The following is an 18,580-nucleotide window of genomic DNA, read 5'->3' as shown; positions in this document are numbered from 1 at the left end:
TTGGGAACAAATCAAATTATTTTATTAAATATTTTGATTTGGGTTTTTTAAGTAGTCACACTACTACCTATATATAAATTATAAACTGAAATAGATGTCAGATGTCATATTAAAGAAAAAGCACAGCTGTTAGAAAATGTTCGTCGTTCTCATTATTGTAATAAATAATTACAGGTATTAGCAATTTGCTCTGACCTGGTACAATCATGCAGCGGATTATAAAAACAATTTACAATCGATTATTCATTGAGGCTGCATCCACACCTTTTCCTTGGAACAACAAATGGAATATGGAATAATAAAATTTCGGTCCAGTAATGACGGAGAAAAAAAAACATACAACCGAATTGATAACCTCCTTTTGAGATTTGGAAATCGGTTAAAAATAAATAACAGTTAATCATCTGGTGAAATTCTAATTCTTAATATATAATATGAAAACCTAAAAATCCAGCATGTAGTGGATGTCAATTGGTAAGTAACACAACATAGATTAAAATATTTACGGCGACCATTATGAGAGATTTATGAAATCTAAGCAAAACTGCGTGACCACTTTATAAATGATTTTTTTCATAATGTAGCCATGCAATTTTGCTGCTCCCTGTACCTCTAAGATAATACTACTCCATGGAGATAATCGGTCGGTTCGGTATTAACTTTGATGACGTTAAACCAATTAAGGCCTAATCTATTCAATCCATCGATACATATGCCTACCTTATTATAATTAATTACTGGTAAAACTACCAATTAAGAGTATCATACGTCCTGCGGGAAACACTCATTTACCGCTATTTCTTAGATAGAGCTTAACCGATCAATTTATGTAATTTATAGGTTTTCTCCCGCGCTTAGATCGATCGATAAACGTCAAATAGGGAATCGATGGCCTCGTCTAGCCTAGTCAGGTATGGACACGCTAAACCGTGATAGTGGATTTACGACTTTATTGCGTTAGGTTTCAATATAGATTCCGGTTGCAATATGCAATAAAACCTCAGTTAACAGTTGAAATTGCTGTTTTCTATATGGTAAGAGCTATCTCTTTTCATCGTTGCATTTAAGACACGTATTTTAGAATAACATTGGGTTTACTGTCGACTCTTGAGGAAAATCCGATTAGATAATATAAACCTGCTGGGACTATCTAGTTGGCCGCCTCTAGAGATGGGTAACTACCCGGGTAAATACCCGAGAGCGGGTATTTACCCGGTATATACCCGATATTTACCTACCCGCGGGTAAATGTAAATACGCGGGTATTTTCGTTTTTCTTCTAAATTTGATGTGTTTAATGGTATGTATAAATAAGATTAATTTAAGTAATTTTTTATAATGTTACATAAAATGTATGTTCAAACTAATTACGAAAAGGTTGCTAATGCTATGAGGTGAAGTTCGATTTTAACATATAAGTCAAATTATGAATATCGTGTATAATCATTCCCTGGCTTCCGGAAATGTTTTATAACGCTTTTAATATACATTAGAAAGATGAAAATAAAGACTACTTATGAATGATAAGAAAAAAAATTTGTGCAGTGTAACAACTTGGGAAGCTCATAAGTCAAATACAGTTAGTTTTAGGACAAAAATGTATATAACCTTTTTTGTAGGAAATTCTGTGTACTTTAGTTTGTACATACAACACTTTTCGATATTAATGACAGATTCCAAGAAATATGAAAAAGTTCACTTTTACCCTCCTCCCCCCAACCACACCCCCCGTCGACTGAACTTCGAATGTGTATTATCAACGTATAAGTATGATAATTTACTAAAATCAAAAAAAAAATACTCTTATGACGGTCTTTTTTTAATATTTATCAAAAGTGTACTAAAAAATCCTTAGTTACAACTGCAGGTTTCACTAAACCTTTTCATTTTAAATGACACACATTAATTACAACCATTAACTCGGTTTATATCTCCACTTTAACACAACTCGACATGTGCAATAAGAAATGAATCTACCCGTCCATTTGGGTAGATACGGGTAAATACCGGGTAGATGGGTATTTACCGGGTATTTACCTGGGTGGGTAAATTGGGTAAATACCCACGACCCATCTCTAGCCGCCTCGGTCAATATTTCGGGACATTGGTAAAAGCTTTTACTAACTACTTAATTTACACACTGCATAATTTCATTATATTATGCAAGTAACTCTAGAGACTTAAAAGCTTACATACTTTAACCAAAATCAGCGGTATCAGCTTCTTAGGTAATAGGCACTAATAGTCGTGATGTTTTAATTGAATTGCGGTTCAATCACACAACACACATACATGAATCATACCATTGCACGCTCTTCAACACAGTTCACTGAGTATCCATAAGCCCTATTGTAAATACATAAGGTCCACCAAAGGTCACAAGTGTTTCTTGGTCTCGTCGATTAGCTTACACCGACGCCCTCAAAAGCTTGCCGTGAGGCTACGGCCGGAATGCAGGAGGAATGGGTTCCCGTTACAACAAATCTAGCCTAGCCTGCACAAGTGCACAAAGGCCACACACGGTGCACACGCTAGATGTAGTTATATACTTAGGTAGGTTCTCGACTCTCGTATATCACAGTTAGGGTACCTATAGGAAAATTAAATGCAAACGTTGTGCATTGTTGGCGAACAGTTACCATAATAAATTTACTCAAAATGTACAAATGATGTGCTGAATATTCGGCGCTTCGGCCGAGAGAGGAGCCGAATGTTCGGTATTCGGCCAAAACCACTATTCGTGGCATCTCTACTCTATACCACAATCTTGCATGGGCGGTGTCCTTTAGGACGTTGTCAGACAAGACGCGTGTTGACTGTTTACTTCTACATTAGCACCATGAATTATATTAGAACATGTAAACAATAAGTCAGCTCTTTAACTTTCTCATAATATTGACAATTGATGTACAGTCGACGTCAAAGAGATCTTTACGACTAACGTTACAAAAAATTATTTACACGACTTTATTGTCATAGCATTTAGGTCGTGTAAACATTTTTTTGTTACTTTGGCTGTAAATTTCTCTTTGACGTCGACTGTACAACGCCTGGAATTCGGAATCCTAGTTTATGGCACATGTAAACTATCACTTGTTTTAAATATAATATGAATGAAACCATGAAATACGTGTTTTTTAAATAAATTATGTTTATGTTTTATATGTTTATTAGCGACCCTGCCCCGGCTTCGCACGGATTAACAAATTATACATAAACCTTCCTCTTGAATCATTCTGTCTATTAAAAAAAAAACCGCATCAAAATCCGTTGCGTGGTTTTAAAGATCTAAGCATACAGACAGACAGACAGACAGCGGGAAGCGACTTTGTTTTATACTATGTAGTGATGTAATGCAGAATTAGCAATGCAAAGATTCTATGCGAGTGCAATGTGCATTTAAAAGATGTCAATTTCAGGCAGGTCTTACTTGGTACTGGCAATCAGGCCGCAGTCGTGAATTGAAGTCGTCACGTGGCACGCAATAGGAAAATGATTAGATAGGTTGACATAATTTAAACAGTTTTCCTTGAGAAGTTACGAATAGCAGTAGCAATCGATTTAATCGAATGTAATAAACAGATAAGTAGGTATCCACATTATATTCCGAGTTCTCATAATGCACGTCATTTGTTTATCTTATTTATCTTATACCCAGGGCTGCCAGATCGTAGAATTGGATACGAAATTCGTATAATGGATTTTTTTTCGTATACATCACGTATAGGTGGTCAATCGGTATAATTAAAAAAAAAAACACCGATGTCAAACTACTGACAATACTTCAAAAAACAGTGTGTCGATACTGTTATACAATTTAATGGAACCGTACGTCAACGTCAGGGCTATAATTGCATAAATCGAAGATTACAATGAAGGCTCATTGGAGTAAAAGAGAAAGACCCCTACAATTTGCAAATTTCGGTCTTCGCGGTAAGACCCCAATTTTTAAAATATCGATTTCATATTAATCGCTTTTTTTTAAATTGTGTTCTCGTATAATGCAATAGAATTTCGTATAATTGCAGGCACTGGATCGTATAATCAAAAAGTATGTACTGGCAGCCCTGCTTATACCTTTAAACGAGCAATTCTTGTTTATTTATTTATGTGTATATTTCGGGGATCTCGGAAACGGCTCTAACGATTTCGATGAAATGGAGGTTTTGGGGGGCGAAAAATTGATCTAGCTAGGTCTTATCTCTGGGAACTGGGAAAACGTGCATTTTCGAGTTTTTATATGTTTTCCGAGCAAAGCTCGGTCACCCAGATATTTACCGTATTAAAAGTGCAGTAAGTAAATGTCCAATATCATACTTTCCCAACCTCGTGTTTGCTTAAATTTTATTTATACTCGTAATAGGTACGACCTTAATTTATAGCTCATAAAGCTCACTTTAGTAAATCAATCTGGTGTTAACGAGGATGAGAAAAATCAGTTGGTATATGACACGTAACCTAAGGTCAGTAGGGTGCGGTGTCGGAAGCGTCCAACCGGACTTCCGACACTGATAAGCCTTCGTTGAGCAGGAAATAGAGATTGGTTCCATATCACTTGTCTTAATTGATCAACTTTTTTTAAGACATATGTCGGACTTAAAAAATAATAGTTTAGGTAGGTATAATGTTTTCTTAGTACTTACGCACAATTACAGCCGGTTTCCGCAATGCCGACGATGTCTGTCTGATCGCTGTAAATACTGTAATAACAGTTATACTTAAAAAATATTGAATTGTACCAGTTCACCTGCAATAGGTGCCTAGGGTGGGATGTTACTATTTAGCACATTGTTGTTTTGGTTCCTCATCTATCTATCCTTTCAAAGGTTGATCGAAATCAAATCAAAGATACTTTGTATTTAAATAGTATAATTTTCTTGTTTCAGGCTAGTGATGGTCAAGTGGCGCCTGTGCAGTCTCTGTTGGCCGGCTTCTATCTTCTGGCGGGGCCTTTCGTTTCGGCCTTAGCAAACAAGTAAGATTCCTCAATACTTACTTGCTGTGTCTGTGCATGTACCCTGTAATTGTCCCATTACCTCCATTCATGAATTTCCCTCTCGTCTTTGAAATAGGTAAGTCTACCTACTACTAAAACTACCTACTTATAATTTGCCAATTTTACTTAACATGAACTGACAGCTGACAGCCCGGTATGATTGAAGAAATGTTCTTAAAGTTAAACTTTACTTCCATTCTTTCAGGTATGGCTTCCGAGTGGTGACCATCGTAGGCAGCGTGATTAGTACCGTTGCATTCGGACTCTCCTACTTCGCGACCAGCGTCGAGTACCTCTACCTAGTTTACGGCATCATTGGAGGTACGAATTTGGTTTTAGATCTTTATAGTACCTCAGTGCCAAAGTGACCGAAACAAACACGCATTAAAAACGCTTCTTACACGCACAGTAGGTACATATAATAAATAATAAGCATCACTATCTACGAGTACCTATGTAGGTACCTACCATTGCAAACAAAAACTGAGAACTGAAATGACCGACGTTGATGCAAAAAAAACTATTTTTTTTCTGTTACAGGGATCGGTTTCTGCATGATCTACATGCCAGCAGTGTTAACAGTCGGATTCTACTTCGAGCGCTGGCGCGCCCTCGCCACAGGCATTGCGCTCTGCGGATCTGGCGTCGGCACTTTTGCGTTTGCGCCGCTTGGTGAATACCTTCTCAAGACCTATGGATGGAGGGTCACTGTTGTTATGTATGGAGGTAAGCAATCAAAGGCGTGTTTTTATCAGAATTATTAACCTCTAAATGACAAAATTTAAGTTTGGATCCTCTTTTTCCAGGATTAATTCTCCTATGCATCATCTTTGGTGCACTGTTCAGACCCATAAAACCGGTACGAGTGGCGCTGGCTGATCAAACCGGCGATGATGACGTCGCTCGTCGGCACGAGGAAGCCGTCGAAAAACTCAACTCCATGCTCAAATTGCATAGCAAGCTGGACTCCGGGATCTCCATGCCAGCCGAAATGAGATTCAGTAACAAAGTTAGTCCACACACGTGGGTCGGAGTTGCGAATAATACCCGATACCCGACCGCCGAGGAAGTCTTCCGGGGCAGCAATTCTCATCTAAGCCGACGGTCATCAGCAACTGCAGGAACGATCAAGAATACTCTTGGAAACAGACCGATGTTCATCACGGGCCCGGTCGCCGAGAAAGATGAAGACGATTCCAACAGCAATATTGACAACACTGAGCCACTCATCAGCGCTCCTATCAAAGTTATACAAAAAGAGGTCAGGCCTCGCCATTCACACGCCGATCTAATCGCTAGGCCACTATACAGAGACGACATTTTCTTTAGCGGCAGTTTGGTCAGACTACCCCAATATACGTCTCGGAATTCTTTGGGTTACCATATGGCAGTTACTCACGTGCCAACTAAGGAAGATACTCAAGAAGAAGAGTCGGGAAAATGCCGTCTGTGCCCAGAGGCAGTGAAGAGAACCCTCGCTACCATGTTGGACGTAAGCTTATTCCGATCACCGACGTTCGTGATTCTCGCCGTGTCAGGTTTCTTCACGATGCTGGGATTCTTTGTTCCATACATGTATGTCAAACAGAGAGCGATGGATAAAGGTGGCATTGACGCAACAACTAGCACCTTGTTGGTGTCGACGATCGGTGTGGCTAACATCGTGGGCCGTATGGCATGTGGTGTGGTGTCATCGATGCCCAAAGTATCTCCGCTGTGGCTGAACAACATTGCGCTGACGGCTGGTGGAATAGCGACCATGTTCAGTGGATACTGCTTCCATGCAGGCTACCAGTTTGCATACTGCGCATTGTTTGGACTTGCTGTTGGTAAGCATTTGTTTGATTCACAAGTCATACTCGTAATGTTTGTTTATTTGTTCCCAAACTGAAATGTAACTGCTATCAAGCAAGCCTGATGATGAAAATCGGAGCACAGGAATTCCGTAAAACAGCGCAGCGCATTAGATATTTGTCAAAAAAAATTAAGTAAATCAAGTGTTATAAGATTGTATAAAAACGAATTATTGGTCACCTAGTTGATCATAGTCTTATATTTTCTGCAGCTTGTTTCGCGTCACTGCGGTCAATCCTGGTGGTAGAATATATCGGGCTGGAGCAGCTCACCAACTGCTTCGGGCTCTTCCTGCTCTTCCAAGGTTTCGGCGCGTTATTAGGCTCTCCAATTGCGGGTAAGAGACATCATCTCATTTATCATCGAATTTAAACTGTCATCTCAGTTATTTTTTATTCAATGTTAAGCTAACAAATACGATTATCTCTGATCTCTGTTGTTCCCTTACAGGAGCTATAAAGGACATGACGGGAGACTTCGTGGTCCCATTCTACGTGGCTGGAGGGTTCCTGCTGTTCTCTGCCCTAATGTGCTACCCCATCGACTACATCAGCCGGTGGGAGAAGTCGCGCTCCAAGCTCGCTACGCCATCCCCCAAAGTCTGATCCCTTCCAGACCATACGGGACCATGATATACCGGACTCATTTCGGTTCAATAAAGACAAGGTGCCAAAACCCCGGTCGAATAGTGTGCGTTAGACCCTGCTGATGAATCTCAGGCGACGTCACCACGAAATGTACAAATTAAGCTGTTCAGATATATCGGACGATACCTCGAATACGAAATTCATATGTAGAAACATTCCCAGTAGAATTGGACAATGCTCGAGATTGCTTTGCAATGGCTCAGTTAAGTCAGATCTTGCATTTAAATATAGAATTAGAATTTAGAAAGTACAAAGACTCGAAATATTTATCGTAAGGGCAGTATTTGTCAGTGTCCAGTTGTTAGTGGATGTGGTCTGAAGCCAAAACGTACTTTATTATTAAGAATAGATTTGTACTTACCGAGTGAAAACCCGAAGGTCTCGAAGAGACTACTCCTAATCCGTCTTCCATAAAATCTAAGTTAAATTTTGAATTTATCTACAATATTGGTAATTATTTATAGCTAGAAAATTACGAAACAGATATTTGCAGTAAACTATTTTAATACAGAAATGCATTTGCAATTGCATGCCCCCCTAGTGTAACAAACTTACAAGTAGGTAGGTACGGAGTACATATTATAAGACTTTTACACCTAACAACGTAATTTAATTGCATATCATTATGCAGAGTGATTTTATATTATTTAAAGGTTTGCTAGTTGTAATGTTCGTGCCTTAATGAATGAGTGGTACTTATTATAGATTATACTGTATACTATTTTATATACAAAGATAACGATGGAAAGGAAAGTTCCAAATGCCGATTGTACTATACTTACAAGGCTTTTAATACTTTTTTATGTGTGTTGACATAAACATTATATTTAACTTAGAATAAGAATTACTGCTCTGGCTGTGGTATATTAGCGTATTCTAGAGCTTGTAAATAAGAAATCATAGTCATTGGGTATTCTTTTGTATTTTGGTTTGATAAAATCGCGCTGTCCTATCAACCGGTGTACCCATATCAAAATCGTCACATATCCGAATTTGGTGATGTTGATACGGGTACCTAGTAGAAGAAGGCTTCTACTGGCCAAAATATTTCCACTCTTGAATTCCGACGTACCTTCAGTGATACTCCCAAAAAGTGGTTTGGGTACAAAACACATTATTAGCAGGAATGACATGCCCCTTTTACTTAAATAATTCGTAAACGAAGGGGCAAGTTGAACCAGAGAGGGCTTATTTAGACGATACGAGAACTCGCATGCGAGTTTCATTACATTGCGGGTTTTGATCGGTCGGTTGAATTGGACGTAACCAACAGTCCGCAATGTAACTAAAATCCCATGCGAGTTCGCGCGCTGTCTAAATCAGCCCTAACATACCGGCCTAGCTGTACTAGATAACTGACTGTCGAGTACAGGCAGTACGAGTTGGTACAGCCCGGTATGGCGCAAAATGATAATACTTTTTTATTCATATCATATTTACAAACTGCTACGAGACATTTGTGCAATCATACAATTTTTTTATTATAATATGAAATCACTGCCAATATTTTAAATTTTTTTCTTCTCTTACTTCTATCAAATTATTTATATGATTGTTGGTCATTGCAAAAATATAAAAAATATATTTACATCAATATGAATTTAAAAGTAAGTCGTTTTTATAACTTGTTGATATAGATTTCGGAGTGGTTGTACCTACCTATATATTGCCTTATTTTATAAGTTGTTTTGTTTATGACTATGATTTTTTGTGTGTATTGAGTGTGGATACCACAGTGCCATATTAAAATGTTATGTCCAGTTGCTTGCGATATTCCTTTACGAAATATAACGAGGGCAATAATAGATCGAAATCACGCGGTGACCGATGTTAAGAACTGCATATTTGTGGAATTTATAAAAACTATACCTACAATTTGATTTAATACACAATTTAAGAACAAATAATCTTAATTTCTACAAAATTCAACAGTCTCCTTTCTGGGAACAATGTTGTTTTTGTTAATGCGAATAATAATCAGGAAAATATTTGTGGCGAAAATTCTAAAGGCGCTAGTCGTTCTACGAATGTAACAATGTTTTTCAACGTTTGGTTGGCCCAGGAGTTGTGAAGCCATTTTATGGGAGTCCCATGAGTCAAGAAACCACAGAAAGAATAGAGGTCTACGTTGTGAAAAATTTTGAAAAACACTGAATGCAACTAGGCATAATTAGCTATGCGAATGTTTGAGAGTAATAACTATGCGAAGATAACAGAAGAATAATGAAAACATATATAATATTTGTAATAAATACAGGGAATAAAACGAATTACACTCCTAAATTAGGAATTATGGAAGGAATGCAATAGCCTAGTGAAATAGATGAGTGTTTTAACCAGGGTTTTCCCTTTGCAACAATTTATACAAATATATTTGTTGAACTATTTTCCTTGTTTTATTTTTACCGGTTAACTTAAAGTACTCTGCTTAACTGAGATGGTGTCCGATAAATTATTGTGGTTGGTTGTACTTCCTATCTAACTATCACACACCATACGTATAGGCTGTATTCGCTACGTGCACGACTGGTGGTGCTGCCCTCATTTTGTCGGACTTTCTACGTTAAATCTTATGGAGTAAAATTAGTACAAGCGGCTGCCGCTAGAGTCTAATCCGCCTATAGACTCTCGCGCGAGCCACGAGACGAGCCGCGTCAGCCGCGAGCCGCGCCACGAGACGCGAGTGTAAGCGGTGGGCTCGCGGCTCGTCTCGTGGCTCGCATGCTCGTCGAGCTAATATAATTTAAACACTAACGGCACGGTATAAGGTTTATAACCGAATGACAAGCCGAACGCGAGTGTAAGCGGTGGACTCGCGTCTCGTGGCGCGGCTCGCGGCTCGTCTCGTGGCTCGCGCGAGAGTCTAAACGGCTGTATAACTTGGTCAAGCAGATCTTGTCAGTAGAAAAAGGCGGCAAATTTGAAAAATGTAGGCGCGAAGAAATATCATCCCATAGAAAATTTGAGTTTCGCGCCTTTTTTTTACTGACAACATTTGCTTGACCAGCTTATACTATTTCTCAAAAATTGAAGGCAAAGTCGACGTTGCCGGTTAAAAAATAGGTTGCGAAGTGCGTAGTTAATTGTCATTGGTCAGACAAAAATTAAAAAGTTAAAAACATTGCAGTCTCGATTTCGGGACTGCAATGTTGCATACCAAACTTTTTAAAAGTTGTAATGGCCATATCAAATGAAGGCATAATAGGTCCATTAAACAGCCAAACAGATGATCAGTACTTACAATGTTGGTACCTGCGGCTATTTAGGTGTCTCAAATAGGTTGGCGTATTTTCAGCAGAAAAATACACTTCTATTTTTTTTAAAGGCGGCAAAGCAATTTTTTTTAATGTATTTACTTTTTTCTGTGAAAATTAGGACGTTGATTCTGTAAAATATTTCTATTTCTTGCACCATTTTTGAGAAAAGCACTATATATATGACTCGGCTGGAAGGCTACTTTTTATTAAATTAAACGGAATCCCAAGGTCGTCCGTTTAAAACGAATCCTCAGACAGCAAGGAGCTACTTCCGAGTCTCGACAATAATGTACTATTACTTTATGCTCTAGAACATAATAAGCAACTTTATGTCGTCTACGCACGACAGGTCGAACTTTAGCCCCCATTTGCACGGCAGCTTTTTCAACGCGCGTTAAAAAAGCGCTTGAATCTGTCCGCACTCTAAATTCGATTTAACGACCAAGGCTTAAAGTCAAAAATCCAACAACGCTTGATAAAAAGCGCTACCGCTGTCGTGTGAATAAATACACATACATATGTCTTTGTGTCATTCAAACGCTTTTTTAACGCGCCTTGAAAAAGCTGCCGTGCGAATGGGGGCTTACGAGCATGAGAAGTGAAAATCAAATTAATTTTTACTTTTTCAAAGGAGTCTCATTTCAAGCATAGACAGAGACAATCATACTATCTTTGTCTTACACTAGTACTAGCACCCAAAAGAAAAGGATGAGTAGGTATCAATATTTTTTGGTCGTATTTACTGTCAAATTTGGTTTGACCAACTATAGTATGTTCTTATTAAATTATCACATAGGGATCTGTCTTCACTTAAAAAAAACGAGGTGGTGCAAACAAGATGTTATATTTGCATTTTACATACAATATTTTTAACCTACGAGTTGGAGTTAGGTCCGCGGCGACGGCCGAAGGTCTGCACGACGTTCACGAATCTGTTGAGGAAAAAAATCATAATTATATTTAATGAAATGCAATGGTAAGGATAAACTGTTCAACGTGAAGTGTGCGGCGTTAACCTTTTGGACGCCAATAACCGATATATCCGCACCGTAGGTTCAACGCCAAAGACCGATTAATCGGTCAAAGACCACAGAGCAACATAGACCTACGTGCATATGCATAAAGTTCAATTTTAGTTTTGACACTTCGGTGACGTGGCGTCAGCGTGACAGTTTTTGTGTTTGACACGGCGTCGAAAAGGGACACTGTGAGGTCAGAAAATTCTCCGTTCACATCAAATGCGCCTTTAACTCCATTACGGTTTAATTTAGGGTTGCGACCGAAAAGTGCTGTTGCCGCTTGCGATTGTGATTGGCATTATACCTTATCAGGCCTTTTCCCATGAATCGAATATAAAAGGCCATAAATTTGACACTAACCTTTTAATTTTTGGGCACTCCCCCCTTCTCTAACTCCAACCAATCACTACAGACTTAAAATGATATGCAATGGTGTCTAGTCACAATGATGTATTTGAACACAACAGTTTTGCATCTTTTGTTTTTCTATATACTCTACCTCTACAGAGATGCAACGGGAATCTTTCAGCAAGAACAAAACAGTATCTTCTGTTCATGAATTTTAAGGATACTGGAGTCTAATGGACCAGTATCACAGTGAGCATTTGTTGCATCAATCTGCTTTACTTTCGGGGACAGAATAGATAAATAGGAACCTAATTTTGAACCTAACACTAATACATAAGGTTAATATGGAGAAAACTAGCATATAACATTTCCTGCTCTAACAACCTTCTTTAAATGGAGTATGTGTTGTTATGGCATCCTCATTTTAACATGTACTTTAAAGCGTGACTTAACCCCTCAACTGCCTTGTCCCGTATCCGTCCCAGAGAATTTGTACTGTAATTAACAGTTGAAAGGTTATTAATTCAGTAGCAAATTTTTGACAAGGGCGTTCGAGGGGTTAAGTCATGTTTCAGTAACGTCTAACCATCACATTCCTGACAAAATGTATGGGATTTGACATTGGCCATCAGTTTTGTGATGATTGCTAACCGGTGGTTGATGAAAATGCCCACAAACACAAGAGCTTGTAGACACGTCTTCTCCCATTGACCTTATAAGCAACATAGGCAAGGAATGAACTATATTCACCTCCTGTTGTACTGGATCCTGCGCTTGGCACGGCCGGTCTTCTTCTTTTTCTTCTGCTGTTTCTCCACCTTCGGGGTCTGACCCTTCACCTTACCTGTAAGGAGACAAGTTACTTGTCTTTACTAGGTGACACAGAATAAATAATAACTATGCATAGAATTCTAACAAGACAGCAGTATTAGGACTTGGGAGTTTCTCTTTCTTGCTTCCTCAGTGACTTAGTTAATTATTAAGGTCGTCCTAATACAGCGCGACTACGAGATTATCGCAAGTTCGTGCGTTACTCGAGAGTCACGCGTTTGTCAATTAGGACACCTATTCGAGTTCAATGTTTGATCGCGCGTTCGCACGAGTAAAATTCGGGCAAACTTGCGGTAGTTGAGTAATCGCGTGTATTAGGACGAGCCCCTAGGGCAAGATCACAAACAAAGACATCCTCCAGACTGAGCATAGTAGCGCTACCCCCTCTGCCACAAATATATGGTAGTTTTACTCCATTTTCGAGTCAAAGTGTCTATGTGTGACGTCCGCGTCTTTGAACGGACCAATCACGGCATGGGATTCGCTCACTTCGTCCCCCGTACCCCAGTATTTTTTGGCAGCATCGGTTTCATGAAATAATTGCTCTAAACTCCGTCTAGAGGATTCCTAGTCTATGGGCAAGATAGTGGATGAGGGCACAACAAACCATTGTGGAATTCTTGATCTAGTTCTTGAAAGTGATATGAATTTTATGAGTCTGTTAATTTATGGAATAAATGTATGTTATGTTATTGCCAGGGCTGTTTACTTGGTATTATCTAGTCTAGTGATAGTAACATGCTATGTGGGTTAGTGCATCAGTGCAATCATAAAACTACATTAAAACATTATTATTTTTCTGTATGGAAACAAAACCAATATACTTGAGTTCTTCCCAAAGGAGAATAAAGTTCTAAGAACAAATTAAATTACTTTCTATGAAAATGTGTTTTAATTAGTGCTATTTCAAGTAGACACACTACTATTATTTCGGTTTTGAGAGTAAATTTCATAGGTTTTACCTACCATAAGAATATAATTATTAATGATACCAGAAGAAATACAATAGACTTTGATATTAATACCTGGCTTAACCTCATAAGACCCAGGGCAATTTTTATGTTTTTAATTGGGAACTTTCTATTATTTCTATATAAAAGTTGAAAAGTCAAATTTAATGTATACTTGTACATGTACACTAGGACTTTAGAGGATAAATTGAGCTTCTAATGTAAATAAAATTGAGTCTCTTACCAGCACGAGCCAGGGATCCGTGCACTTTACCACCGAGCAGTGGCACTGTGAAGTCCAGCTCAGCGGCAGAGAGCTCCGACACGAGGCAGGAGTCCTCAAGGGGAGCACCGCAGAGCGAGAGGGTCACCTCCTCGGCCTCAACTCCCTCAAGGGCGCGCAGGCGCTCCTGAAATTAAAAAAAGCTATGTATACTTCAATTATACAAAACAAAACATTGTTGGGTGACAAGTAAGTCACTAACTAACACCATTGAAATTATTGGACAATAAACCGTGTCACAAGTGTAATAAAGTGCATTGTTACTTTAATTTTTTGATAGTACTTAGTAACTTTTACTTGTCACCCGTCGACATGAAAATACATATTTTGTCATTGTCAAGTTTACTAGGTCGCAGAATGTCTCAACTCTAGGTATTTGATGATTTTATAAAGTGAGATTAATGCACGTAAATGCAGTTAATGAAAATGACGTATCTATTATATGCAATGATCGGAATAGGTAGTGCCATTTGGGGTGAATGACCTCAAACATTGTACTGAACATGGATAAGACTCGGGATTCCTAGACTCTTGAATATTGCGTTTATGTATATAGTTGCTATACAATATTTTTTGGATAAAATGTAAGGAATCGAATGGTACCCTTACTTTTATCGTTTTTGGAAGTTAAAAAAAACTTAAATTTAAAATTTTCAGGTCCTGTATTTTTGTAACATTTCCGTATTTTATTTTAATATCCACATTATTATGATAAATTGCTCATTTGCTATCTATTTTACTAGATTTTGTTATAAAATTCAACATGTGTCATCATTACTCATCATCCCTATTGAAGTAGGTAATATGAAAACCCGGGGTGAAAAGGTATATCCATAATAAGCTTACGCACCGAAGTCCCGTGAAATGGCACTACCAATTCCGATCACTGATTATATGGAATGTTACTAAAGCTTTGGTTTCCTCCGATAGCGGTGCCGTCATATAGCGGCCGTCTCCATACAAATACTACGACATCCATATTTAGCCGTATTATTTAGTATGGAGACGGCCGCTATATGACGGCACCGCTTTCGGAGGAATCCAAAGCTTAACATAACCTAAAAATGTTCGGATGCAATTTTAAAATTATTGATGTCGATTTTAGTGACTAACTCAAAAAACACAAGTAACAGGTAATGTGAGGATAAATTAACAATTCAATAGTCGGTCAGCAGTTATCGCATAGAATAGGCAAAAACGATTATACAGTAACAACCATCATGCCGTGAAGGAATCTTCACCAAAACATTTTGAGAGCAACATACCTTGATCTGACCAATGGATTCTTGTCCATTGACGTCTAGAACGTGCGTAGACTGTGCTCTGATGTGAAGCTGCATCGTGATGCCTATGAAATAGAAAAGGCAATGAGCAACAGCATGGTCGCAACACGTCAATGCACTACAGCGATGTTTTAACACATAACACTGAAATTTTAACGCCTACATAGAAATAACTGCATATTTTATGCTTAAAAACACTTAAACTCACCCTAAACTTGTAAATTTTATAAATTAAATAGTAAATCCGGGAAATACTTACCTTATCAGTCAATTCTGACAAGCGAAAGAAACAAAGATGGCGGTTTTCGGAAACGGATACAATAGTGTTGCAATACCGTATAATAAAATTATAGCTGGTCAACCAAATCTTGTCAGTAAAAAAAGGCGCGAAATTCAAATTTTCTATGGGACGATATCCCTTCGCGCCTACATTTTTCAAATTTGCCGCCTTTTTCTACTGTCAAGATCTGGTTGACCAAGTATATATTATAGCTGGTCAACCGAATCTTGTCAGTAAAAAAAGGCGCGAAATTCAAATTTTCTATGGGACGATATTTTTAAAATTTACCGCCTTTTTCTACTGACAAGATCTGATCGACCAGCTTTTATATAATATAATAATATTAGCAAAATATTAGTTTATATTGAAGAACACAATTCTGAACAAATAAATTCATAATTAAAGCAAAAAAATGACCGGCATATCTTTGTGTATTTTTTCTATAAATAAATTAAAATGTATATGTGCTTATCGTGTAGGCTACCCTAATACCGATGGTCTACCCCGAAAAACAAAATTTCTTTATTTGCCTCTCTATTGCTTGAGTAAGATGAAAGAGCGATGAGAGCGATAGACAGACAGAGCCTCCGATTAATTTTTTTTTTATAGTAATGGGAGCACTATACGCTCGGGTAGCTCACAGTACCGAAGATGGAAGTTGAGGAAAGAGTTGCTGCAGTTGCAAATACTAGGTGCAAGGCATCGAACTCCCATACATTTTATTATAAATTGCAGCTTTTAATCGATCTATTTAATTCTTTGAACCTAGACGGCAATGTATCAAAATCTGCATGCGATTTGTTGCAAGGTAAGCAGAGGCCTTTAGTTCGATCCACATATATTTTTCTCGCTTTAACCCCATACTTACCAAATATTTACGTCCTTACGGGTGACAGAGAGGTATGGAAGAGGAAGACATGCTGCGCCGACCCCAAGTAAATGGGACAAGGGCAAGAGAATGATGATGACTTACGTCCTTATCGCACGTCTATCCATCTTCCACACTTTCGAACAAGTCTCGGACCGGACCAATTCGTCTTACGTCTAATAGTACCTTTATTTTGGTTTATTATATTGGCGACACTGCATTTACACATTGAAGCTTTTGATTGGTTGCCTAGAAAAGCGGCTGACTAGCCGTGTGATCTGTCCAATTTAGCCGAAAATTTCGCGAAAATATTAAAATGATCAAATAAAACAAGTGGTTAACGTTTATTCAAAGGGCCCAAGTTAATGCATCGAACATGCTGTCGAGATTGTTAGGAGAATTTCTTTTATTTCTCGTACATTTGATTGTAAACGTACTTGTTGCTGTTCAGAATGTTTATCACCAATTTTGGGCTAAGAGGGATGATTTACCAACGTGTGAGCTGACGAAGAGGGACATCAGTGTTGTCATGGAACATGTGCCAAGATTGAGAAAGAAGTTGCATCATCTGGTGGTGCTGGCCCACACGGAGTACCACTCTCTCAACGATCTAGCACGAGTTGTGATCTGGAGTCTCGTGGCCGGGATACCGTACGTCAGCTTCTATGACGTCACAGGTAAACATAGATCTAACCATTTTGTATCCAATAGTAATCTACTGTTATGATGCAATTGCCTCATCTAATAACCTTGAGTATTGATTGTTATCATCAAGTCTGTTATAACAATTATTAGTAAAAATAAAGAACTGTTGTTAACAAATTACTAACAAAAATCATCACCTAAAACTATGTAATACTTGTACAGTAGCAGGCTTAAATTTAAAAATCCATCTCTTGACAATGAAGTGATTTCAGCAGTCTGAATTATCTATCCCTAGCTGATAACTAAAAGTACCTAACTAAGCTAAGATCTGATCCACAAAATTTGTCTTTTCCGTTCTATTTGTCTTGTCAGAATGATTGTACCCTGGCTAACACTTTTATGGATTGGTTTTCTTGTTTGCTCAGTTGTTATTAACTTTTGTCTAAATCAGATGTTTAACTTACTCCATATGTTACTTACACATACATATTGTATTAGGGTTAATATATAAAATATTAAATGCTTCTAATTTTTGCAGGTAATCTAAAGCAAGATGAGGAAAAACTGTTTCATAAAATTGAACAGCACAAGAAAGGTGTTCCTGGCTATATTAAATGGGCAAATAAACCAGATTTAAATGGTTATACCAATGGTATAAATGCGCACACAGTGATTGTCAATGTATTTAATTCTTGTGACGGAAGACCCAAAATCGCGCAGTGCGTGAGTCAAATTTCTGGAGAGAATAGTAGTATAGAAAACTTTAAAGAACTCACAGTAGAAGAATTGAATTATAGACTTAACCTCATGTACCCTTCCATTCCAGACCCAGATTTAGTTATTTATACAGGACCAGTGTGCCGTACAAGTGGTTTTCTACCATGGCAAATTAGGCTAACAGAATTTATACAGTTATCGTTAGACCATAGTGTAAATGTTAAGAATTATATAGGTGCTCTGTATAAGTATAATAAATGTGATCAAAGGTTTGGTAAATGAAAGTTTGTAACTAACTAGTGCTAGGCCTAAGTGTTATGGTTAGGTAATTATTTATTATTTTAACATCCCATATAGCAATTGAAATTAAATATCACAAATTATGGCAACAAGTTAAATTATTAGAAAACTTTTTTAAACTAATATGCATGGCCTTATTGTCGTCAGTTCAGTAATACTAAGTAAATGTGCATTTACACTGTAAAATATGACTGTAAATTTTAATCATTTTGGAGAGTTCAATAGTACCTAAATAAATAGCCATATAAAATCAATTATTTTATATAGCTGTATTAGCTAATGTACAGTTGCTATCAGATATA

General features: G+C 37.8%; 3 protein-coding genes across 5 annotated transcripts in view; 2 read left to right on the top strand and 1 right to left on the bottom strand.

Moving 5' to 3' along the window:
• The window catches only part of LOC134651333 (monocarboxylate transporter 2), a 43,954-nt gene extending 36,474 nt beyond the window's left edge, over positions 1–7,480 (top strand). Inside the window, exons 4-9 of one of the 2 annotated variants that reach the window (XM_063506405.1) lie at positions 4,887–4,975; positions 5,202–5,317; positions 5,537–5,722; positions 5,803–6,825; positions 7,062–7,187; positions 7,301–7,480. In XM_063506405.1, the coding sequence (XP_063362475.1) occupies positions 4,887–4,975; positions 5,202–5,317; positions 5,537–5,722; positions 5,803–6,825; positions 7,062–7,187; positions 7,301–7,455 (1,695 nt within the window). In that variant the 3' untranslated portion in view covers positions 7,456–7,480. The remainder of the gene's footprint in view (positions 1–4,886; positions 4,976–5,201; positions 5,318–5,536; positions 5,723–5,802; positions 6,826–7,061; positions 7,188–7,300) is intronic. The other variant, XM_063506406.1, reaches the window with a different exon arrangement.
• Positions 7,481–11,579: 4,099 nt separating this feature from the next.
• The window catches only part of LOC134651459 (ubiquitin-like FUBI-ribosomal protein eS30 fusion protein), a 64,058-nt gene continuing 57,057 nt past the window's right edge, over positions 11,580–18,580 (bottom strand). The window contains exons 1-5 of one of the 2 annotated variants that reach the window (XM_063506567.1): positions 15,728–15,790; positions 15,451–15,533; positions 14,147–14,312; positions 12,872–12,965; positions 11,580–11,686 (exon numbers count right to left, since the gene is read on the bottom strand). In XM_063506567.1, coding sequence (XP_063362637.1) covers positions 11,629–11,686; positions 12,872–12,965; positions 14,147–14,312; positions 15,451–15,525 — 393 coding nt within the window. In that variant the 5' untranslated portion in view covers positions 15,526–15,533; positions 15,728–15,790 and the 3' untranslated portion in view covers positions 11,580–11,628. Of the gene's footprint in view, positions 11,687–12,871; positions 12,966–14,146; positions 14,313–15,450; positions 15,534–15,727; positions 15,791–18,580 lie in introns of those variants that run through there. The other variant, XM_063506569.1, reaches the window with a different exon arrangement.
• Positions 16,834–18,442, top strand: LOC134651549 (dehydrodolichyl diphosphate synthase complex subunit nus1). Its single transcript, XM_063506653.1, has 2 exons — positions 16,834–17,293; positions 17,800–18,442. Exons 1-2 carry the CDS (start codon positions 16,993–16,995, stop codon positions 18,258–18,260), a joined length of 762 nt encoding a protein of 253 aa, XP_063362723.1. The 5' UTR covers positions 16,834–16,992; the 3' UTR covers positions 18,261–18,442.

The sequence above is a fragment of the Cydia amplana genome, chromosome 10 (assembly GCF_948474715.1).
Source record: "Cydia amplana chromosome 10, ilCydAmpl1.1, whole genome shotgun sequence".
In the NCBI taxonomy this organism is placed as follows: Eukaryota; Metazoa; Arthropoda; class Insecta; order Lepidoptera; family Tortricidae; genus Cydia; species Cydia amplana.
The sequence above is the reverse complement of the archived record's forward strand: the minus strand, read 5'-3'. Positions and strand labels throughout refer to the sequence as shown.